This window comes from Hippocampus zosterae, chromosome 2 (genome assembly GCF_025434085.1).
Source record: "Hippocampus zosterae strain Florida chromosome 2, ASM2543408v3, whole genome shotgun sequence".
In the NCBI taxonomy this organism is placed as follows: Eukaryota; Metazoa; Chordata; class Actinopteri; order Syngnathiformes; family Syngnathidae; genus Hippocampus; species Hippocampus zosterae.
Window position 1 is genome coordinate 30659300 of NC_067452.1, and position 24586 is coordinate 30683885.

At 44.8% G+C, this 24586-nt stretch overlaps 2 protein-coding genes across 2 annotated transcripts; both read left to right on the top strand.

The window, feature by feature from the left end:
• The first annotated feature begins 3141 nt into the window (after positions 1–3141).
• Positions 3142–5235, top strand: LOC127595654 (piggyBac transposable element-derived protein 4-like). Its single transcript, XM_052057309.1, has 2 exons — positions 3142–4640; positions 4734–5235. The coding sequence occupies exons 1-2, from the start codon at positions 3339–3341 to the stop codon at positions 5118–5120; spliced, it is 1689 nt and encodes a 562-aa protein (XP_051913269.1). The 5' UTR covers positions 3142–3338; the 3' UTR covers positions 5121–5235.
• A 1864-nt stretch (positions 5236–7099) lies between these two features.
• LOC127596469 (transketolase-like) lies at positions 7100–23628 on the top strand. The gene is made up of 14 exons (XM_052058984.1): positions 7100–7417; positions 9260–9377; positions 9824–9937; positions 10409–10506; positions 14294–14485; positions 14784–14902; positions 15581–15777; positions 16025–16189; positions 17168–17324; positions 17677–17807; positions 18482–18565; positions 20263–20356; positions 20436–20558; positions 22996–23628. The coding sequence occupies exons 1-14, from the start codon at positions 7311–7313 to the stop codon at positions 23181–23183; spliced, it is 1887 nt and encodes a 628-aa protein (XP_051914944.1). The 5' UTR covers positions 7100–7310; the 3' UTR covers positions 23184–23628.
• Positions 23629–24586: the final 958 nt, after the last annotated feature.

Below are 24586 nucleotides of genomic sequence, written 5' to 3' on the forward strand. Positions count from 1 at the left end.
CCGGAGGGGGCACTCCACCCTTTTCCGACTGAGGACCATGGTTTCAGATTTGGAGGTGCTGATTCTCATCCCAACCGCTTCACACTCGGCTGCGAAACGCTCCAGTGAGAGTTGGAGAGCCCTGTTTGAAGGAGCCAACAGCACCACATCATCTGCAAAAAGCAGGGATGCAATACTGAGGCCCCCAAAACGGACCCCCTCAACGCTTCGGCTGCGCCTAGAGATTCTGTCCATAAAGGTTATGAACAGAATCGGTGACAAAGGGCAGCCTTGGCGGAGTCCTACCCTCACTGGAAACGATTCCGACTTACTGCCGGCAATGCGAACCAAACTCTGACATCGGTGGTATAGTGACCGAACAGCCCGTATCAGGGGGTTCGGTACTCCATACCCACGAAGCACCCCCCACAGAACTCCCCGAGGGACACGGTCAAACGCCCTCTCCAAGTCCACAAAACACATGTAGACTGGTTGGGCGAATTCCCACATACCCTCGAGAACCCTGCTACGGGGGTAGAGCTGGTCCACTGTTCCACGGCCGGGACGAAAACCACACTGCTCCTCCTCAATCTGAGGCTTGACTTCCTGACGGACCCTCCTCTCCAGCACCCCTGAATAGACCTTACCAGGGAGGCTGAGGAGTGTGATCCCTCTGTAGTTGGAACACACCCTCCGGTCCCCCTTTTTAAAAAGAGGGACTACCACCCCGGTCTGCCAATCCAGAGGCACTCTCCCCGTTGACCATGCGATGTTGCAGAGGCGTGTCAACCAGGACAGCCCCACAACATCCAGAACCTTGAGGAACTCCGGGCGGATCTCATCCACCCCTGGGGCCTTGCCACCGAGGAGCTTTTTAACCACATCGGTGACTTCAACCACAGAGATAGGAGAGCCCACCTCAGAGTCCCCGGGCTCTGCTTCCTCCAAGGAAGACGTGTTGGTGGAGTTGAGGAGGTCTTCGAAGTACTCTGCCCACCGGTTCACAACGTCCCGAGTCGAAGTCAGCAGCGCCCCATCCCCACTGTACACAGTGTTAGTGGTGCACTGCTTCCCCCTCCTGAGACGTCGGATGGTGGACCAGAATTTCCTCGAAGCCGTCCGGAAGTCGGCTTCCATGGCCTCACCGAACTCTTCCCATGCTCATCATCATCATCATCATCATCATCATCATCATCATCATCATCATCATCATTTATTAGCTATATATGTATACACATAACAGAATTCAACAGGTGCGCACGCATGCATAAATTGCTAGGATCAAACATTACATTACTGGACTAGTCAATGCTTAAAATGCTTAAAACACTCTGTGCTTAAATCTTTGTTCAGAAGACGGACTGCATTAGGGAAAAAACTTTCGCGATGGCGACTAGTTTTACCAAGTATCGATCTGTATCTTCTACCGGATGGAAGTTCTTCAAAAAATTCGTTATTTTTTACCTCTCATGCTCTGGTTTTTGCCTCAGCGACCACCAAAGCTGCGTTCCGCTTGGCCAGTCGATACCCGTCAGCTGCCTCTGGGGTCCCACAGGCCATAAAGGCTCGATAGGACTCCTTCTTCAGCTTGACGGCATCCCTTACTGCTGGTGTCCACCAGCGAGTACGAGGGTTGCCGCCACGACAGGCACCAACCACCTTACGGCCACAACTCAGATTGGCCGCCTCAACAATAGAGGCACGGAACATGGTCCACTCGGACTCAATGTCCCCTGTCTCCCCCGGAACATGGGAAAAGCTCTGTCGGAGGTGGGAGTTGAAACTCCTTCTGACAGGGGATTCCGCCAGACGCTCCCAACAAACCCTCACAATACGTTTGGGTCTGCCAGGACGGACCGGCATCTTCCCCCACCATCGGAGCCTACTCACCACCAGGTGGTGATCAGTTGACAGCTCCGCCCCTCTCTTCACCCGAGTGTCCAGAACATGCGGCCGCAAATCCGATGACACGACCACAAGGTCGATCATCGAACTACGGCCTAGGGTGTCCTGGTGCCAAGTGCACATGTGGACACCCTTATGTTTGAACAAGGTGTTCGTTATGGACAATCCGTGACGAGCACAGAAGTCCAATAACAAAACACCACTCGAGTTCTGATCGGGGGGGGCCATTCCTCCCAATCACGCCCCTCCAGGTCTCACTGTCATTGCCCACGTGAGCATTGAAGTCCCCCAGTAGAACAAGGGAGTCCCCAGCAGGAGTACTCTCCAGCACACCCTCCAAGGACTCCAAAAAGGGTGGGTATGCTGAGCTGCTGTTTGGTGCATATGCACAAACAACAGTCAGGACCCGTCCCCCCACCCGCAGGCGGAGGGATGCAACCCTCTCGTCCACCGGTGTGAACCCCAATGTACAGGCACTGAGCCGGGGGGCAATAAGTATGCCCACACCTGCTCTGCGCCTCTCACCGTGAGCAACTCCAGAGTGAAAGAGAGTCCAACCCCTCTCGAGAGGACTGGTACCAGAACCCAGGCTGTGTGTGGAGGCAAGTCCGACTATATCCAGTCGGAACTTCTCTGCCTCACACACCAGTTCGGGCTCCTTCCCTGCCAGAGAGGTGACATTCCATGTCCCAAGAGCTAGCTTCTGCAGCCGAGGATCAGACCGCCATGGTCCCCGCCTTTGGCTGCCGCCCAGCTCGCATTGCACCCGACCCCTTTGACCCCTCCCACGGGTGGTGAGACCATGAGAAGGGGGACCCACGTTGCCTCTTCGGGCTGAGCCCGGCCGGGCCCCATGGGTGTAGGCCCGGCCACCAGGCGCTCGCCAACGAGCCCCACTTTCAGGCCTGGCTCCAGAGGGGGGCCCCGGTGACCCGCGTCCGGGCAAGGGAAACCGAGTACCATCGATTTTGTTTTCCATAAGGGGCTTTGTCTGGTCCCTCACCTAGGACCTGTTTGCCATGGGTGACCCTGCCAGGGGCATAAAGCCCCAGACAACTTAGCTCCTAGGATCATTGGGACACACAAACCCCTCCACCACGGTAAGGTGACGGCTCACGGAGAGGTGTGTGTATATATATTAGTTTTTACATTAGTAATTCATTTTACACATAATTTTACATTATTTTGGGTAGTAAATTAATTTAAGCAACAAAAAAAACTGAGGAGCCGTTTAGGAGCCAAATAGCCGGCTCTTCTTAGTGAGCTGAGCCAAAAGAACCGCCTCTCTAAAAAGAGCCGGAATTCCCATCACTAATTTCCATTGATTGGTCCGTTTCGTGTTGTTGTGATTTGAAAATACAGCGTGCGATTGGTCAAGGCGGCGGGGTAGCGGTGTTTTGTATACGATCAACCGCCACAACCACTAGAGGGAGTATGACGCTGGAGAGAGAACCATGTTAAAAAAAATTGGCAGAGAGGAGCAACAAGCTATTCAGGCATCTGAAAGTCCAGAAGATTCTGAATCGGACAATTCCGAAAATGAGTTGGCGGGGGAATTTTCGCCCGATGACACTGACGACTCGACCAAGGAGGACAGCTCAGATTCGGAAGAAAAGGGCAGCTCCGATTCGGAAGAGGAGAAATCTTCCGATGCGGTAGCTGTCCAGCAGAAACATGAGGAACCGGACGCTACGGTATGGACCTCAAAAGATAAAAAACTAATGTGGCATCCGACACATGAGGTGGCTGGACATTACGCCCATCCCCGAATACCCACGCCCGGCCCCACGTTATACGCGTGCGCCAGGCTAACCAGCCCCGAGTCGGCGTTTGCATTGTTTATTGATGACGAAATAGTCGAACAAATCGTCGAAATGACAAACCTACAAGGCCTCCGAACATCCAATCGCTGGTCCCTCCTCACCCCCCAAGAGCTGCGTGCGTACATCGGGCTGCTGCTCCTGGCTGGGGTGTACCGGTCCAGGCACGAAGCCACAAGCAGCTTGTGGGGCGAGAAGACCGGGCGCCCGCTGTTCGCCAACGCAATGTCACACCGGCGCTTTGCGGAGATAAACGGAATGCTCCGATTTCACAATGTCCAAAAACCAAAGCAGCACCATGCCAACAAGCTGTCACCAATATCCGAGCTGTGGAGCAGGTGGAATTTTCGGCTGCAAAAAATGTATAACGTTGGACGTGACGTCTGTGTGGATGAGCAGCTCATCGCATTCCGAGGACGCTGCAATTTCAAGCAGTACATGCCGTCAAAACCTGCCAAGTACGGGATTAAGATTTGGGCACTATGTGATGCTCAAACGTCATACGCCTACCATCTTGAGGTTTACACCGGCAAGCCTCCAAATGGCACACGTGAAACTAACGTTGGAATGTGTGTGGTACTGAGGCTCACGGACTCGCTGGAAGGGCACACAGTAACCACGGACAATTTTTTTACCTCCATACCGCTTGCCCAAGAACTAAAAAAAAAAAGAAACTACCTGTTGGGCACAATAAGGAAGAACAAGCCGGAGCTCCCTTCAAAATTAACCAAAATTACAGGAAGGAAGCCCCTCTCCAGCATTTTCGGCTTCACCAGGGACCTGGCTGTGGTATCTTACGTTCCCAAAAAAGGGAAGAATGTGCTGTTGCTCAGCACAGCACACAAAGCGCCAAAAGTGGATAACGGAGACGAAAGAAAGCCACAAATGATTCTTGACTACAATAAATCCAAGGGAGCAGTGGACCACTTGGGCCAGGTAAGCACAAGTTGTGTCATTGTCACAAAGTCTTAATCAAAGCTGTCTTGTCAATTATGTCATCTGATGTTTTGTGTGTGTGTCTGTTTACAGGCATGTGGAACCTATTCAACACGCCGGCGAGCACAACGGTGGCCCATGTCCCTTTTCTTCCACATGTTGGACATTTCAGCATTCAATGCATGTGTTCTGTACAAGGCTGTGAACCCAAGTTGGAATGCCAAGAAAAGATATATCAGACGGCTGTTCCTCGAGGAACTTGGTAATTCGCTAATCATGCCAGAGGTTCTGCGTCGAAAGCCAGAGACTGCTGCAGGAGAGAAGCAGGCTGCAGAGCAGCAACATGAGGCCGCAGCGCCTACAACCAAGCGAAAGCAATGTCACCTCTGCACAGAGAAACGCATCGCATCAAATGCATGTGACAAGTGTGGAAACCCCATGTGCCGAAAACACATGAAGAACATTTGCAAAAATTGTTAAAAAAAAGATCTGAAAAGTGTTTGTTGTTCTTGTTTGTTCTGAAAATTCATTTACATCCCATACGGTTAGGTACAGCAGAATATATGAGAAACGATTTTGTGAACTATTTAAGCATTTCTTGGTGTGGTGATGTTGGATATATATATATATATATATATATATATATATATATATATATATACATACACACACACACACACACACACACACTCATCCTGGCTGCTCGGGAGCAGGCCTTGAGCACCAGAGCTATCGAGGCCCAGATATACCCCACCAGACAAGACCCAAGGTGTAGGTTGTGCAAAGAGGCACCTGAGACGATCCAACACATAACTGCAGGGTGTAAGATGCTGGCAGGGAAAGCCTACATGGAACGCCATAACCAGGTGGCTGGCATAGTCTACCGAAACATCTGTGCGGAGTATGGACTGGAAACCCCAAGGTCAAAATGGGAAACACCTCCGAAGGTGGTGGAGAATGACAGAGCGAAGATCCTGTGGGACTTCCAGATCCAGACTGACAAGATGGTAATGGCGAACCAACCAGATATCGTGATCATAGATAAAGGGCAGAGGAAAGCCGTTGTAGTGGATGTAGCGGTTCCAAGTGATGGAAACATCAGAAAGAAGGAACACGAGAAACTCGAGAAATACCAAGGGCTCAGAGAGGAGCTGGAGAGAGCCTGGAAGGTAAAGGTGACAGTCGTGCCTGTGGTGCTCGGAGCACTCGGGGCAGTGACCCCCAAACTAGATGAGTGGTTGCAACAGATCCCGGGAACAACATCGGACATCTCAGTCCAGAAATGTGCAGTGCTGGGAACAGCAAGGATACTGCGCAGAACCCTCAAGCTTCCTGGCCTCTGGTAGAGGACCCGAGCTGAATGAGGGACGGACACCACCCGAGGGGTGAGATGAGGATTTTTTTATATATCTATATATATATATACACACACACACAGGTATATATATATATATATATATATATATATATATATATATATATCTTTGGAGAGGAGTAGTGCTTTTATTGTCCATAGAGGGCAAAAAAAATCCCCCAAAATTAATAAAAAACTATATGTGTATGCATAGCACAGATGCCTCTGAACATTTTGAGTGTTTGAAAGTAAAAAACACATTTTGGAATAACGTACAACATACACAATTTACGAAGATTGTAATATTTTTTTTCCATTGCTAATTTTGTTGCAGGCACGAGGTTAACTCGACTTTTTGCGCAGTTGAACTCAAGTAGTTTTGGTGGTGCAGTTTCGGTGTTCAACCATCAGATGTCGCCAGGTAGAAAAGTCGTCTGCTATGGCTGCAATAGTGCAGCGGTATGCATGGAATACAGTCGCACAACTATTAGTGTGCTCCCAAGAGCAGGGATGGCGAACGTTGGGTTTGGTTAAGCATTTGCAAATCCGACGGGCAGCGTTCCCTATGCAGTATCTTGTTGAGCAAACCTAAAGATAAGCATAGACTACCATTCTCCATTCAAAGCGGTCTGTGTTACTCGGCAAACCGTCCTTTCTTTTCCCCGAGTGTACTTTTAAATCAGTACCGTGCGTAGCTCATCGGATGCCAGCAGTGGTCCCCCACATGCTCATGATTTGGAACCCGTCAATTCGAATATTTGTGGATTTTCTAATAGATAGATAGACAGACATATTTTTTCATTTACAAAGCACAGACTGAATGTTAGTCTTTTTCTGAAGAATTGTTTTCGTTAAAACAAACAAAATACCCCCCCCCCCCCTCAGCAAAAATAAAAAATGCAGTCAATTATCCACTAATTTTTACGAATCGCGTGCCAGCATAGTCTCTATTCAACGCGAATAATGGGGTTGCGCGTTATTCCCAGCAATCAATCATAAACGTGCAACTGTGTGGACTGTGGCTGTGGGCGTGGCTTTGGCCTCAAACCAAATATCATTTACTATTGGCTGTGCTCGTGCGTGACTTCGGAGTCTGAGTGCAGGCTGCTTTCAGCGCTAGATTAGCTATATTCATAGGATTTGCCTGCTAACACGCCCCACTCCCGCCCCAAATCTCTACCCTCCCTCACCGGTTTCACTTCTGTCACTCTGCTGCAGACCCACGACCGCCTTTTTAACCCCTGCAGTCGACCATTGCGCACGCGGGACCATTTTGGGGGTGTTAACTCATCTTAATCTGTCTACACGGGTACAACATGGAAGACTACCACAAACCAGACCAACAGACGCTGCAGGCGCTCAGGAACCTCGCTAACCGGCTTCGGATCAACTCCATCAAGGCGACCACTGCGGCGGGCAGCGGGTAAGACCTAAATGGATCCCACCTTGGCAGGTCACGGTCCAAAACAAAAGCGTTCTTGTTCATCAAAACGAGGAACAACCGAAAACGCCAAATAAAGTTACACACGCGGTTATTTAGTACACTTTGGCCACGCGTGAATAAAAAGATGTGTGGAATAAAAAATAGCCACACTAATGCAGAATTAGCATTGTCTCATGACAGGTGCAGAAAATATGATCTCCCGGTTCTGTGCTTACTGGCTCAATAAACGCAATTCACTATACATATACGTATTCTACTCGTAATGGAATGAAAATTCATTGAATTTGTCTGCACTATACTGCGTATTCACGCTAAATTGTGGTTTAAAAATTCACTTGTGGCTGTCATGCAATTCTTTTGTTGAACTTTCTATCCATAAAATACTTGATTTCTGGAAGAAATGCTTAAATAGTTCACAAAATCGTTTCTCATATATTCTGCTGTACCTAACTGTATGGGACGTAAATGATACTCTATTGCTGGTAATCTTCTTTCTTAATAATCTTAGTTCCGAAGATTATGTTTAAGTAAGTGTATTCATGCGAATGCTCAATCATTATTATATTCTCCTTCTGTAGAATACTTTATTCACGAGTAGAAGAAATGTCATGTTTCCCGGAGGCAAAAAAACGGGTAATACTTTATTTGCCGTAGAACATGTTTTTACTATACAACGGATGCACACATTTTTATTTTTAACACTGATGTTGCAAGGGATTTTTTTATTCCATTGGTTCACTGTCTCATATAAATAATGGTGTTTTACCCCTTCCCCAACACCTCCTCTAAAAAAAAATAAATCTTTTTATCACGTCATATTTTCCGCTCACCGTTCACAGATACAAACGGGTTTTAAAATGAAGAAGAACGTGATTAGGTCCAGCCTAGAGTGGGACGGACCGCTTCCATGTTGGGTTATGTAAGGAGGAGGAGGAGAAGAGGAGGAGCGAAGTCCGGTTCGATGCAGTCCGCGGTCCAATGCACTTAGTGGGACGTGTTGCAGAGTAAAGGCCGAATGGGGCTCGTGTCTCACTCGCACGCTTCCGTCGCTGCAGCCGTTAAGCGCTTGTCATTCAATCGAACATTTACATACCGGCAGACTTTCAAAATAAAACACATGGTTCTTTTTTTAAAACTCGAGTTTTACTCACGTTTTGTGTGCGTCTCAATAAATTACCAGCTCCTTGTCGTGACAGGTTAAAGAAATGTTGGGTTTCCAGACATAAGCGACGTCTTTTAGTTTTCCTGTCCATATTTTACGTTCTACTTTATTGGGTACAGTACTTCGGTATTCCCCCCTTGATTTTTCCAATGTTGTTGTTTATTTATTTATTTTATGGGGCCTAAGTATTCTTCATCATACTGTATCGTACCCAATATAATCTATTCTTTTCACCCTTGAACTCACTGAATATTTTTTAGGCTATGGCTCCCCTCATTTAATCACATTTTCCCTTTCAGGACAGATTAAGCCTTGATGCAAGAAGGCTGCGGTGAGGTATTTCTGGCATGTAGAGTGGAAATGGAAAGAGCAATAACCTGCAAGATGTCTAAAGAGTGTGCATGCACAAAAACAACAATATCCAGTGTGTGCGTGAGAGGGAGGCCTCTCTTAAGTCTGACAACATGTGCTATGGCATGAATTAACCCAATAAAAGCATAGAAATTGTCAATACGCACAACTGATAGCAATTGTGGGGTTTTTTTTGTTTGTTTGTTTGTTTGTTTTTTTACTTTCTCACACTGACATGCTTTGGTTGTGATCTATTTTAACATTTGACCAAATGATCACATATCTTATGTCTTGTTCATCTCTTTCAGTCACCCCACATCATGTTGCAGTGTTGCAGAGATCATGTCTGTGGTCTTTTTTCATACCATGAAGCACCGACCTGAAGACCCACGCAACCCCAACAATGACCGTTTCATCCTTTCCAAGGTAGTACATGCATTACTCCAGAGTGGCTGTCACCGGACAGAATATGTACTTTACTAGAATATGCACTGTATAAATAAACAATTTGAAGGACCACTTAAAGGTGTTTGTGTTGATAACAATATTTCTTTCAAAATAGTTCAAATAAAATCCATTTCTATTTTACCACATTTTCTCTCTAGGGCATCCATTGAAATACTGGTGAAATTCAAAACTCCAATAGGCCATCCCAAGACTTGAACATTTGTGGTGTTCAAAATTCCTCATTAACTCATTCACTCCCAAAGACGTTTTTAAACGTCTTTTCAGACTTGGTCTAGAATGGGCTGGTACTGAGTGAGTTAACATCAACATAATGAAATTCTACTATCTCATTCATAAGTTAGGTTTTATGGGTCCTTGCAAAACAAGGGTGAATAGACTATTTGATCTCTTCCACATCTTTCCAGGGTCATGCTGCCCCTGTGCTGTATGCTGTGTGGGCGGAGACGGGCTACCTGAAGGAGAATGAGCTGCTCAACCTGCGCAAAGTCGACTCCATCCTTGAGGGTCACCCTGTCCCGGTGAGGAACCCAGAAGTTCTACTTTCTGACCATTTTCCAGCACTTTAGGTGAAGGGTGAGCTGGAGCACGTCCCAGGTACTTTTGGCCCGAGTACACCCTGGACTGGTCAGAGCGCATATGGAGACAAACACTCCAATTCATACCGATGGGCAATTTAGAGTATTCAGTTTAAAACAAATATATTTTTTTTTTTCTTGGAATGTGCTCATAGAGAATATGCACATTCCATACAGAAAAGCATATTTAATACAGATGACCCAGCTGTTGAGCCTCCGAACAAGCAGCGTGTTATACCGGGTACAAATTCCTTGTGTGTTCTACATACTTGGCCAATAAAGATGATTCTGACTCTGATTCTCATTCTGATTCTGAACCTAGATATAATGTACTGCGTCTTTTTATATTTTGGTGATGTGAAAACTCCAACAACCATGCCTGTGTTTTGATCCAATTGTCTTTTCTGCCAACAGAGGCAGCAGTTTGTGGATGTGGCCACAGGTTCTCTGGGCCAAGGTCTCGGGGCTGCCTGCGGAATGGCCTACTCTGGGAAGTACTTCGACGAGGCCAGGTAACCGACACGAAAACCTGATTACCCACCTGATTGAAAGGTAGACAGACGCACAAGCTACGGTTGCAAAATATTGAGAATGCTGGAAATTTTGTTCATTCCTTTTTTTAAAAACTCTAACTTTATTGTCTTGTAACATTATATTGGTCAAACGAGTGAGTGTGGCGGGCGTGCTGGAGCAGATCCCAGCGGCAGTAGGCGAGTTACACCCTGAACTAGTTGCCAGTCAATCCCAGGACACATATATATTCATTTACAGGAAATACATTTTCAGGTTGTTTTTTTTGGGGGTGGGGGTGGTATTTTGGGGCAGAAATAATGTAATTTGTGCTATTTGCAATTTAGCAGAAAAAGATCTTTTCAGGTAAAGGTACAACTTTTTGAGCGTTTCAAAAATTCTTCCCGAAGATGAATTAAAATTAATTGCCAGCTGGCCTCACTCATTATAGAAAAATTAATTCATGAATTGACCTTGCATCCTGATAGTGCAAGAGATTTTGACTGACAGAAGCCCACTGTGTTGACATGACATTTTAGCCCGCAGCGTTGGAACAAACACACCCTTGATGGGTGCGCTCTGGATTGACATTCGTGAAGCCGACCATGTACATTAACGCTGACACTTTTATATCTAACCCTTTCAGGGACAGCGGTTACTACACAAGACGGCTTATTATGTTATCAGGTTCCGTGTGGAAAATGTTTTTTTGAATAAAATAAAATAAAATGAATGACATTACAAGGCATATCGGCGCATCCTAAAGACGCTATAGTGTGTTGTTGTTGTTTGTTTGTTTTTTGTTGTTGTTTTTTTTTGCAACAACAGTGTGGGGAATGCCATAGTGTACTCTCTCTTTCTGTCCATGCTGTGAGCGCTCACTTGCTTCTGCTCTAATAAGCACACATGCAAGTGCACTCCCTCCACGCCCCGTCTCCCCATCTGCTTCACTCTCCCCCAACACCTCCTCCAAAATGCAAAGGTACATAGCTTCCATTTTGGTGTGTCTCCTGTCTTACTCTTTGCCCGGCTGTGCGTGCAACATGCATAGAGTACATGGGTGCAGAAGGCCGCATAGGTTTTCCCCGCCTTGATACTCAGCGCAGCTCATCACTCTAATTCAATACAACATAAAGGCTCCAAAACCCAAAATAGGCTTCAACCACTGATTTCATGGAAATTCAATTATTTTGCATAAACACGACAGTTTCACATCACTAGGATACTCTACCAACTTGTAATAAAGAGAATAGAGACCTTTTTTAAATTTGTATTTATTTATTTATCCTTTGGTACATGAACGCGAGGGTGTCATGCCCTGTAACCATGTGGAGATGACTGCATGTCGTTACCATGGAGACCCGGCATCACCTACTTTTGTGGTCTGTAGCTTTTTATAGGTCAAGGAATTGCATTTGATAGCTTGCAGTTTCATGCCGCATGCCTCCCTATTCGACAGTAGAACCGTATGATTTCTTACTTGCGTTATTCATATTGTTCTGGTAAACTATTATTATTATTATTAAATGCAATAATAATGCAAATGTTTAAAAATATCTCCCAGTGTTTAAGTGCTTATCCGTATTGTGTATCTGTATTGTCTTGGACTGTATTGATGAATTGAGGAAAACCCAAGATATTTTGAAATGTTTATGAAGGGTGAAGTAAATGATCAACCAAAACGTGGGTGCGGTTGTTCAAGCAGTACCAAAAAAAAATAACGTATGCATGAATGAACGTGTCCAATGCAGCAGACTTGAGGGTAATGATGCTGCAATAATCGACCGTAATGAATGTCAAAAGACGAGATTATTGAGTGAAGCGCGGACAGTCAATGGCTGCGTACTGAGTGAAAATTTGTTCTTTGACGATTTCTATCGTTTTCCGTTGTAAGGCGGGCATGGGCGGTCTTTGTGTGCAAAGTATCATAGATGTAGACACTCGAAGAAATTATGAAAATCTACTTGTTACTGAACCCTTTTTTTGTTGCTCTATTTCAATCCATTTAGAATATCCATTTTGTCAAGAATTTATCCCAAGTATTGACTTTCTGCGTTTTGAAAAAAAAATCATGATATAGTCATAATAGTACTTTTTTTAAAATTCATACTCTATTCTTTCCATGCATTCAATTGAAAGACTAACCCCAGGCAACTGTTGGGAAAGCACCGAAGCCGTTCTTCCTTTTTGTTGCTTTAACTCTGAGTATAGCTAACATCGCTCCATCTCGTTGCATCCACCTTTGTGGAATTCCTTTTGGCTTATATCAGTTTTTTTCTTTTAGCGTCCGTGCGCTTTGTTGTTTCTTTGCGTGTGAGGTTGGAATGCAAAGTGTCTCTGCCTATCTTGCAGCTTTATGAAGAACGTGTCTATTTGACCGGAAAGCTGTCAGCAATCATTACGCAGCCGACTAAAGACGAGGATGTAGTGGGTGGGGCGCTGGTGAAGTGTGCCTCTGTGTGTTTAAAAAGCATCCCGTCAGGCCTGATCTGAAATTGTGCTGAGGAGAGAAAGCTGCCGGAAAGACTCCCCAGCTGCTCCAAACTTCTGCTACTCGAGTGATGTCTAGAAAAGAGATTCCCTCTGTATTGATGCAGTCAAATCTACAATATAGCATTTCGATGGTACCGCACCATTCATAACCAAAGGACCCCAAGAGTGACTTGGCATCTACCGTTACAAAGTATTTAAGATACCCACTTTCATCTCGCTCAAAAAGTTAAAAAAAAAAACATTAATTTTTTTAAAATTGTAGATGCAGATCAACTTTTCTCGATTATTTGTTGCGCTGATTCTGAACCTGTCCTAAATTTTTCTCTGACACATCAAGTTTTCATAATAATACAAATAATATAACTACAAAGTAATATTTCATGTGGTAATATATGAGGTAATTTAATTTTTTAAATGTTTTTTTTGCCATAAATGACAACGCATTGTAAAATCCGTCTTGCGCTAGCTTTTACAGGTCAAATTTAAAAACAAAAGTAAAAATATCTCAGAAATCTGATGTGCTATGAAAAAAAGTAGAGTCTTTTTAAAATTAATAATACCTTTGGGGACATACAAAGCCAACTCTGATTTAAAATGTTCTGCTGACCAGTGCAATTCAAATTGAAATGTACCATATTTTCCGCACTTATACGGCGCACCTAAAAGCATTCGATTTTCTCAAAAGCTTACAGTGCGCCTTGTAATCCGGTGCGCCTTATATATGGATATTGTTTCAACCGCTGCAGTTGAAACAAAGCGCTTGACAGAACATTTAAAATACTACATCCAAGAAATCAGAATATTGGATCTGATATGGATTGGCTGTCAAGCGCTTTGTGTCAACTGCAGCGGTTCTGAAAGCCTGATCGAAATAAAACTATATTGTAGTGTATTCCTTTAGTGTACCTCTATCTAGTGGATGCATAATGCAACCGCAGCCACCATTGTTGCTTCTATTCTCTGTGCATTATAATGCGGTGCGCTCTATATATGAAATCAGTTTTAAAATGGGCCATTCTTTGAAAGTGCGTCTTATAGCGCGGAAAATACGGTCATTAAACTAAATGAAACTTACAAGTACTCTTATGTGAGAGAATGCTGCACATTTCAAAACACACTTGTCCCCCACCCCCCACCCCAAATAAAAACAATTGAGCCAATCTACACATAAACCCAAAGACAAAATTGTTAGTTGGAAACTTGCGCATCATTTAAAATCCTTTGGAATTAATGAATGAATAAAAAAAAAGATGATCCATTCATGCGGTTTCTGTGTGTCTGGTCGTCTGCACGCAGCTACCGGGTCTTCTGCCTGCTGGGTGACGGCGAGCTGTCTGAGGGCTCGGTGTGGGAGGCCATGGCCTTTGCCTCCTACTACCAGTTAGACAATCTGGTGGCCATCTTGGACATCAACCGGCTCGGCCAGAGCGACCCGGCGCCTCTCCAGCACCACGTCGAGAAGTACCAACGACGCTGCGAGGCCTTCGGGTGAGCCTGTTACGCTGTGAAATGATGTACTCTTTGAATATGTTATCCAGTAAGTTCTTGCATACTAAAATTTGTGTGGTTTTTGGGGGGTATTTTAGCCTGAATAGACTCACTACACACAGAGTCAAATATAACAAAAGCCTGAAATGTATCATCCCAAGAAATTTTGACTACTCCAGAAAAAAAGATCCAAATTATTTTTCATGTGGAATAATAGATAAGAATTAACTTTTTGCGTGTGCCTAATTAAATTGTCTAAATCCAAAACAGTGTTGATAGTTTGAGTGTACTTGTTCAGGTGGCATGCCATCATCGTGGACGGACACAGTGTGGAAGAATTGTGTAAGGTCCTGAATCAGCCGCGCCACCAGCCACTTGCCGTCATCGCCAAGACCATCAAGGGCAAGGGCATACAAGGTAATATTTGACCACTATTTTCATTTAATAATAACATCTACATTCAATTCGTTGTCAAAATGAATAGGAGACCTTGACCCCAACCTAATCCCATCCCCTCTTTTTAATCCCCAAGAATGTGTAGAATACACACACCAATAGCCTATTGTGCGAACATTTTGTTATTATGAAGGAGGGGAATGTACATTATTATGCGGTTGGGGGCTCCAGAACATGGGTAGGAGCAGTTATCATAACATTCTTAGGCTGTGTGGTCCACGTGATTCTAACCTTTGACCCTGAATGCAGCCTGCTGTGTCAGCTTGATTTTATGCATGAGCCGCCATACAAAATCCGTCAAAGTCCATCCGCGCTATCGAATGACACCCGGTACAGGCGCCATCTAAGAAAATCCTGCCTTTTTAAGCGCAATACAGCCCAATTTTATTAATTTGGCATTTTCGCCCTGTCGCCCTTTGACCATAACGTTTGGAAAAATGGCATGGAAAATAACTATGAATTCTAAAAATGAACAATGAATTTGCAGTGGTGTCGAGCCTTACTGCCATATACAGAGTGACATTCCTAATATTCTGATCACTTTCTAAAATGTTGGTCAAAATATGAGAAACAGCTCTCAGTACGATGCAAATACGCTACTGCAAAGTACACTGCCGTGGTGACGAATGTACCTTTCAGCGGCCGAGGATAAGATGGGCTGGCACGGGAAGCCTCTCCCCAAAGACATGGCCGAGAGCGTCATCAAGGAGCTGCAGAGCCGCATGGTCAGCTGCAACAAGCGCCTCTATCCTTCGCCGCCCGTCGAGGACGCCGCGCCCGTCAGCCTGCGCAACATCCGCATGCCCAGCGCACCCAGTTACAAACCCGGAGAGAAGGTCAGCAAGATGAGGCGTACAATTTTTGTTGGCATCCACACTGGCTGAAATACAAACAATCGAGTTGCAGTTGCTATATGTAGCGGGCTAACCTAAAAAAAGAGAAATGAAAATTGTCATCAATGTCAAAACCGAGCAAGAGGACACTATTTTGTTGCCATTCCATTTCATTTTGAACACATTCAAGCCTGACTGTGATTGTCCTTTAAATCCACATCCTCTCGTCTTTCTGTGCGTCTGTGAGCAGATTGCCACCCGGAAGGCATACGGCATGGCTCTGGCCAAGCTGGGCCGCTACAACGAGCGTGTTGTGGCGCTCGACGGAGATACCAAGAACTCGACCTTCTCCGAGCTGTTTAAGAACGAACACCCCAACCGTTACGTGGAGTGCTACATCGCTGAGCAAAACATGGTAGGATGGGTTTTCTCTGCTATGCATTGCCTCAAGTTGAACGAGCAGTACAGCCATAAATACTGTTGAACTCGACAGAAGGAAGTTTACAACAAAAGAATCGTCGTTTAAAACACGGTTCACCCCCCAGAAAGAAAATTCGAGACAAACGCATTAAAGGTAAAGGGCACAATGCCCTCTTCAAGCAGCTTTGATGTTCCTGTGACCACATTTGCGCGTATTATTCAGAAACGTGAGATCCACGGGAGGCTTTCCAACCTGTGGCCACAACATGGAAATTGATGACATATTTAAAGATACCAAAATTTGTATCTACCGTCCAATTGAATTCGATTCTGTTTTTCACACATTCAAGTGAGCAGTTCCTCACCCAGGGAGGCAAGAAATGAAGAGACTGCTAAACTCTCAACTGCTAGCCACTTTTATTTTAAAGTGAATATATTTATTGCGGGCACGGTTGACAACTAATTTGCACGTCCGGCTCACAGTGGAGAGGTACAGGGTGCGAAACCGGCTTTGGCCTTCCTGTGTGGGTTTTCTCCGAGTATTCCGGTTTCTTCCTACATTTCAAAAACATGCACGGGGGGTTATTGGAGCACTCGAAATTGTCCCGACGTGCGATTGTGAGCGCGGACGGCTGTTCGTCTATGTTGCCCTGTGATTGGCTGGCGACCGATTCAGGGTGTACCCCGCCTACTGCCCGAAGACGGCTGCGATAGACTCCGCCTCGTCCGCCTTGTGAGGATGAGCAGATTTGGAAAATGAATGGGTGGATGGATATACTCTATGTATTGCATCTTTGCTCATACCAATCGTACTTTGTAATACATTGCATCGACAATCAATATGTAATGGTGAGAAGAAGAAACTTCATATGCACCGTAGACGTTTTGTGGTTACGATGGAACCTTGAAAGAAAATGGTTGAACAGCAGTGGGGCTGCCGCTTCAAAATGTCCGCCTCACTTCCCTCTCACAGGTCAGCGTGGCCATCGGGTGCGCCGTGCGAGACCGCAACGTGGTCTTTGCCAGCACCTTTGCTACCTTCTTCTCCCGGGCTTACGACCAGCTGCGCATGGCCGCCATCTCTGAGAGCAACATCAACCTGTGCGGATCCCACTGCGGCGTCTCCATCGGTCAGCCAATCACTAACTAGACAGTCTTAAGGGGCTTTATAGACAGTTTTTTTTCCCCACTTGTAAAAACTTCCCGAGAATCCTTAACTTGAACCTCCCATCTTGTCACCTTCTCCTACTCCTCTTCCTCTTTTTGAAATCAGCAACCTCCCTCCCCTTGACCCCCCCACCAGTCACGGAAGCGATGTGATTCTTTCCCCACTTCCTTCCCTTTCACCTTCTCCTCCTCCACCTTCTCAGGTATACCGCATGCTCACGACCTGAATGCATGCTCGTCTGCTGGCATGCTGCGCATATGTGAGCTTCACTCTTCATGATATTTCACATGGGTGTTATTTGTGTGCGTGTGTAGGAGAGGACGGTCCCTCTCAAATGGGTCTGGAGGATCTGGCCATGTTCAGAGCCATTCCCGGGGCCACCGTCTTCTACCCTAGTGACGGTGTCTCCACTGAGAAGGCTGTGGAGCTTTCGGCTAACACAAAGGTAACAATGGTTAAAATGCTAAATGGATTTCTTGCATCCTGTATACCATGGGTGTCAAACTAATTTTTTGTCGCCGGCCACTTTGGATCTACGGCTTCCCTCGGAAGGCCGGTGTAAAATCTCACCGTTATTTATTACCCATGATAGTTTGACATTTCGCTCCAGATTTCAGCAAGAACCATGAAAGTTGACACACATAATTAGCTCCCGCGGGCCACATAAAATGACGCGGGGGCCGGATCTGGCCCCCCGGGCCTTGATTTTGACACCTGTGCTGTGTACAGTACATCTAATCAAAGTAGGGCTACACAATATATCAACCCAAAAAATATCGTCATCATGATAATGACACATAATATTCGTATCATAAAGACGTGCGGTAAATTTATACTTGGAGAATTGTGTATTGTGGAAAGCATTTCATATCTTGAAGACCCAAAATGTCCGCATGTGTGAATATGATGATGATGTGAATGGTTGTTTTGGCTATCTGTGACCTGTGATTGGCTGCTGACTACTCCAGTGTGCAGGGTATATATGTTCCAGCTCAGCCGAAAACCTAGGGAGGACACACGCTGAAAAAAATGGACGGATGGATTGTTTTCTTCTCGATCCTCAAGGCACGGTATAAATTGGAGTTATGATCCCCCCCCCCCCCCCCCCCCCCCCCACAGGGTCTGTGTTTCATCCGAACAAGCCGCCCAGAGAACAACATCATCTATAACAGCAATGAGGACTTCCATGTTGGACAGGCTAAGGTGTGTACTGTAGGGGGTTGGGGGGGTCAAGTCAAGTCAAGTCAAGTCAACAGTATTTATAGAGCACTTTCAAACAGCCATCGCTGCATACAAAGTGCTGTACATAGAGCGATTTAACATACACAATAAACACTAAGACGAATCGGTAATAAAGGCGGTAGAAAGCACCAAGCAGTAAAATCAAGAACAAATCTAAGTCATGCTAGTAACAAAAGCATGTCTGTTCGGTTCTTTTAATCGTCTTCAACATTTATGCATGTTGTCACATAATTTACCACTAAATAATTGTGTGAACATGCTGCTTTAACACATTTGTTGTCCAGCTAGTTTTCCACCCTGCAATTTATCAAAGCTAACATTTTACATAATTGACCAGAAAAAAAATCATTTGTGTTTTTGATTTTTGTAGTGAGATACATTTCAGAGTATGTTTTTTTTTTACTTAAGTACGAGTTGAAGCAGTTGTTGTTCTTTGAAATGACCTCCCACTGAACATTCGGCAAGCCCCCTCACTGCCCATTTTTAAAACCCGCCTCAAAACTCACTTGTATTTTTTGGCATTTGACTCATATTTGATCTTAGTTTTACTGTTTGGTGCCTTCGACCATCTTTGTTACTGATTTATTGCTTTATTGTTGGATATATGTTAATTGCTCCATGTACAGCACTTTGTCAAGTCAAGTCAACAGTATTTATAGAGCACTTTCAAACAGCCATCGCTGCATACAAAGTGCTGTACATGGAGCGATTTAACATATACAATAAACAGTAAGACGAATCAGTAATAAGTAATAAGTAATAAGGCGGTAGAAAGCACCAAGCAGTAAAATCAAGAGCAAATCTAAGTCATGCTGAGTCAAACGCCAAAGAATACAAGTGAGTTTTGAGGAGGGCTTTAAAGATGGGCAGCGAGGAGGCTTGCCGAATGTTCAGTGGGAGGTCATTCCAGAGAGATGGACCAGCAACAGAAAAGGCTCGATCCCCTCTGAGCCTCAGTTTAGTTCTTGGTACGTCTAGCAAAGACTGGTCCACAGACCTGAGGCGCCGGGCAGGGGTGTAGGGGCGTATGAGCTCAGAGAGGTAAGGTGGCGCGAGATTATTCAGAGATTTGAAAACAAAGAGGAGGATCTTAAAAATAATTCTAAAATGAATGGGGAGCCAGTGAAGGGATGCCAAAGTAGGAGTTATATGCTCTCTCTTACGAGTACCAGTCAAGAGGCGAGCAGCGGCATTCTGTACCAGCTGAAGGCGCTTGATGGAGGACTGGCTGACTCCAAAGTACAGGGCGTTGCAGTAATCAAGCCGGGATGTGACAAAGGCATGAATTACTGTCTCAAAGTGTTCATGTGAGAGGAAAGGTTTTATTTTGGCCAGCTGTCTAAGGTGAAAGAAGCTGGATTTAACAACGGCACCAATTTGCCGATCGAGTTTGAAATCACTGTCCAGTTTAAGTCCCAAGTTTGAGACCGTTGATTTCAGATAAGGAGATAGGGGGCCCAAGTCTACAGGATGGAATGTACAAGGTCCACTGGGGCAAAACAATATCACCTTTGTACGCAGCGATGGCTGTTTGAAAGTGCTTCTTTTACAAGAGTACTTTTACACAAGTATCAGAGTGAGTAGTTTTGCCAAATCTGCCCACTACAACTCTGTCTTTTGATATGGAGTTAATGCTTTAGCCTTCCCTTCCATCTCAGGTTGTGTACAAAACCAATGACGACCATGTGACCGTCATTGGCGCGGGGGTGACACTCCACGAAGCGCTGGCGGCCGCCGAACATCTGAAAAAAGGTACGTACAGAGAACCTTGTTTTGTATTTTGGATGTGTGAAAACACCCACTCAAGAATCCTCTCCCTTCTCCTCCACAGAGAGAATTAACATCCGCGTGATTGACCCGTTCACCATTAAACCTTTGGACTCCAAGACCATCATTGACAACGCTAGGGCCACCAGGGGACGCATCATCACCGTGGAAGACCACTACTATGAAGGTGAGCAGTACAGGAGATTGTTCGCTAATTCGTTAGGCCGTGAGATGGCGCCCTGTCTTTTGGACTAGGTGTTGTGAAAAACAAGCAGAAAGGCAGAGAAAAATTAACCCTGTCCAAATTGACTCCCGTGATAATTTGATGAGTTAAGCTCTTGCGAGATGTGACGAAGGTTTGTGATGACAGTTTTATCCCATTTGGAGACATATTTTTGATGCAAATTCAGTGATTCTGACATATCGCCCCCTATTGGACTGGAGTGGAACACCTGCCATGTTTGCATTGTCTACTGAATCCTGTTTGGGACTTGTTTATCTGACAATAACACAGAATCAATGACGTATTGTCCATCTTGCCGTAAATATTTATTGTACTTCTTTTGACCTTGAACCAACTGTTGTGGATACTCCGGTTGCATCTGCCTATTTCTAAAATGGTGTCTTTGCGAGTCATTTGGTACTTCCACCACACTGTTACATTTCAGTGTGGCCAATTAGCATGATTACCACCCCACATCAGTTTTCCAGGTAAAACTTGGCACTTAGGCTCGACTAAGTTCCAGAACTGGCGTGATATGGTGAAATAAGTAACAGATTGGTGCAAAATAAGTCGAGCTATATTGAGTAGTAGTCAAAGATTAGCTTCATAACAGCGTTAGCTTCTGATAAGCGGCATTGAAGAAGAAGTGCGGGCGGGTGTTTGTCCATGTGCCACATTCACAGTGTTCAGCGTTCATTTATTCATGGGAAATGTATTTGGATAATTAATCTTTATTGACCAGTATTGTCTTTAAGTTAAGGGTGCTCGCTTGTTTTCGGGAACACGTCGGTGAGATTTAGCTCATTAGTTATCATGCTAATGAAAATTGGATTCGCCATTGGCCCCAGAATGTGGGGCGGGGATGAATGCTGGCTGACTGCATCACACAAAAGGAGCTAAATATACTATCTTATCAACAAATATGCTTTAAATGTATTCCTATTTATTGAACCTTGTGTGATTTTGATGAAAGAATGGTACAGATATGCTATTCATACTCCAGGGAGGTGTTTGTCAATGTATGTCTTAAAACGTGTCCAAAAAAAACGTGTATTTCTTCCCTTACTGAAGGCTAGAAGCTATTATAACAGAAAAAGAGAGAACGAGGTGTTCAAGCAGAACGCGTGGAGATTATTGCGCATCAACTCGTAAATAAAATGGCTTGAAGCAGAATAAATGGATCAAAAAAGAAAGGATCGAAAGACAAAAGGGAAAGGAGGCTACAGGCAGAGTGACAAGATGTGGAGAAATTTGGGTGATTCTTGTGAGCAAGGAAGGAGATGAGAGCGGTCGGGGGAGGGGGGTCATGGTACATGATGTTGGTGGGGGGATGGGAGTCGGCACAGCCCGTCAGAGCTTTTTAATTTCCGCTTTTGGCCTGTGGGCCCTCGCTGACCTACATACATTACCAGCGCCGTGCATTTAAATGTCCAAAATGTCTGTGTGCTTGTTTATTGTGCCGCTACTTCCTTTAACCTTCTATTATACTGCGTAAGGTGGACCAGCCAGGACACCTTTCTTGTAGTCAGTGCTAACCTTGGTGCTGCCATTTTTTGTTCGGTTGTGTGCAATGTTTGTACAAAGGTATTACACATGTTCAAATCATATGTCCAGTATTCCAAGACATCATGCTACAACACAATTTTTTAGGGTGCAGCATTCACATTTATTGACTCACTGTAGCTTCTTTATCTTCTGGCCATTCGTCCATTTGTACTCCTCAAATAGTGGCCTCCACTCTAACACAGGGTTGGGCAATCTTTTATGCTCAAGGAATTTTTAGAGGTGCTTTTAGATAGGAGTTAAAAAAGAAAGTTAAAAAGTGCGTATAAATGATGTAAAATAATTCATTTTCAGAATGAAATAAAAATGCATTATCATTCTGTATGGCGTTTTGAAAAGATGACTACAAAGAACAGGTATGTGTCAATATTGAAAAGAATAAAGTCATATTAAATGTACATGTAAAATTGTCAGTATTTTATTTACAATTAATCCGTTCACAAAATATTTCATGAATTATTAAAATGAATCATCATACAAAAATGTACCGGTAATCTTTTTTTAATCTGTCCATGCTAACAATAAATGAACTAACCAAATAAAAATACACATATAAATAATAAATACATAAATACAATGTGAATTTAGAAATCTAATCATAAATGTACAGATGAATGAATTTAGAACAGATCTAAAATGTGTGAGCAATTTTGCGATTAGCCGCAAGTTCACTACGGAAATCATGCAATGAATTACAATTTAAAATTTGAATCGACTAACAACCCTGAATACGTATGCATGTATGTTGTGCGTTTGTGTTATGCGCGTATATTGCAGTCGATTTGCTGATACGTGCAGAAATCTTGTACGAATCGGTCTTTGCTGTGTTCCTTATCAGGTGGTCTCGGCGAGGCAGTGTGCTCAGCGGTGGTGAATGAAAGCGGCTTCAGTGTGCACCGCCTGGCCGTGTCGCAGGTGCCCCGCAGCGGCAAGCCCCACGAGCTGCTCCAGATCTTCGGCATCGACCGCGACGCTATCATTCAGGCCGTCCGCAAGGTGCTCAGCGGCGCCGCCAACGCCAAGTGAGGACGGATGGGTGGAGGGGCGCCCCGGTCTTGTCTTTTCGTCATGATGACAACCAACACAGAAGGGGAGTGAAGGTTCCAGTCCTCATGAGAAGCCCCTTTACATTAAGAAAACATTTTTAAAGCAATTCATGTTACACACCCTAACCCAATTCTGTTGGCACACACACGCACAAATTTACAACACCTCCTTGCCCCCCTCCCCTGAGAAAGTTCTGATACTGCTGTAGTGTGGACGTGAAAGAAGTCAAGTGATGTGTTTTCAATTGTTTTTGTGGAACCCCTCACTTCTTGGGTGCGACGCCACACCCACTCTCAATTGTAAGCCCCACCCACTAGTGGCAACTGTGGTTTGTTTCAGAGCACCAATTGTTTTTAAACCCTTTTTTGCCCTCACTTGCGACAGGATGGCCTCACACCAATAAAAGGTTGCTTTCTTCACAATACATGTCTGAGTATTATTTTTTTTCTTGCAACACGCCAACCTTGAATAAAAGTATCATTGTGTTGTGTACAGATAATACCAAACTGTTTCGGAAAATATAACCGTATATTGCACGAATAAATAAAGTACAATTAACCCCGTATTCAAAAATGTGTCTATTGCAGACTTTGGGGCGCATCTTGTCTCCAGTGTAGTGGCTGAAAAACTAACTTATCACTGGTCTTTGGGACCATCATAAAAGCCCACATCCATGTGTTGTGCATATTTTATATGTGTTAATAATTGAAAGGCCTTTTGAAATATTCACAGAGACTGCAGCATGGGTGTTTGCCATGACTTTGCGAGTGTGTGTGGCGTTCGAGCTTTCATTCTGACACATTGGACTTGGTAATCTCATCTCCCTATGCAGTAATTATAATATTAGAATTATTCTATGCATCAGGTTTATCTTTAATATTTCATCAGCTTTAGGTTGTTTCATATATGTATATACATGCATTCATTCATTTCCCGAACCGCTTAATCCTCGCCAGTGTCACGGGGGGTGCTGGAGCCCATCCCAGCCGTCTCCGGGCAGTAGGCGGGGGACACCCTGAATCGGTTGCCAGCCAATCGCAGGGCACACAGAGACGAACAACCATCCACGCTCACACTCACACCTAGGGACAATTTATAGTATTCAATCAGCCTGCCACGCAATGTTTTTGGAATGTGGAAGGAAACCGGAGCACCCGGAAAAAACCCACGCAGGCCCGGGGAGAACATGCAAACTCCACGCAGGGAGGCCGGACTGGAATTGAACCCGGTACCTCTGCAGTGTGAAGCCGACATGCTAACCACTGGACTATCGGGCCGCCAATTTAATTATTAGTCATTTTGTTTAATGATGGTATTGTTAGTTCGCACTTTTTGTTGTTCTATGTAATTATTATTGCACACGGGGCTCTTTGGTGTCCTTT

Excerpts from the sequence above, each read along its gene's own strand:
- LOC127595654 (XM_052057309.1), top strand. The coding sequence starts at position 3,339 with ATGTTAAAAAAAATTGGCAGAGAGGAGCAACAAGCTATTCAGGCATCT. Across the intron at positions 4,641-4,733 it reads CAGTGGACCACTTGGGCCAG|GCATGTGGAACCTATTCAAC; the intron begins GTAAGCACAAGT and ends GTCTGTTTACAG.
- LOC127596469 (XM_052058984.1), top strand. The coding sequence starts at position 7,311 with ATGGAAGACTACCACAAACCAGACCAACAGACGCTGCAGGCGCTCAGG. Across the intron at positions 7,418-9,259 it reads ACCACTGCGGCGGGCAGCGG|TCACCCCACATCATGTTGCA; the intron begins GTAAGACCTAAA and ends CATCTCTTTCAG. Across the intron at positions 9,378-9,823 it reads ACCGTTTCATCCTTTCCAAG|GGTCATGCTGCCCCTGTGCT; the intron begins GTAGTACATGCA and ends ACATCTTTCCAG.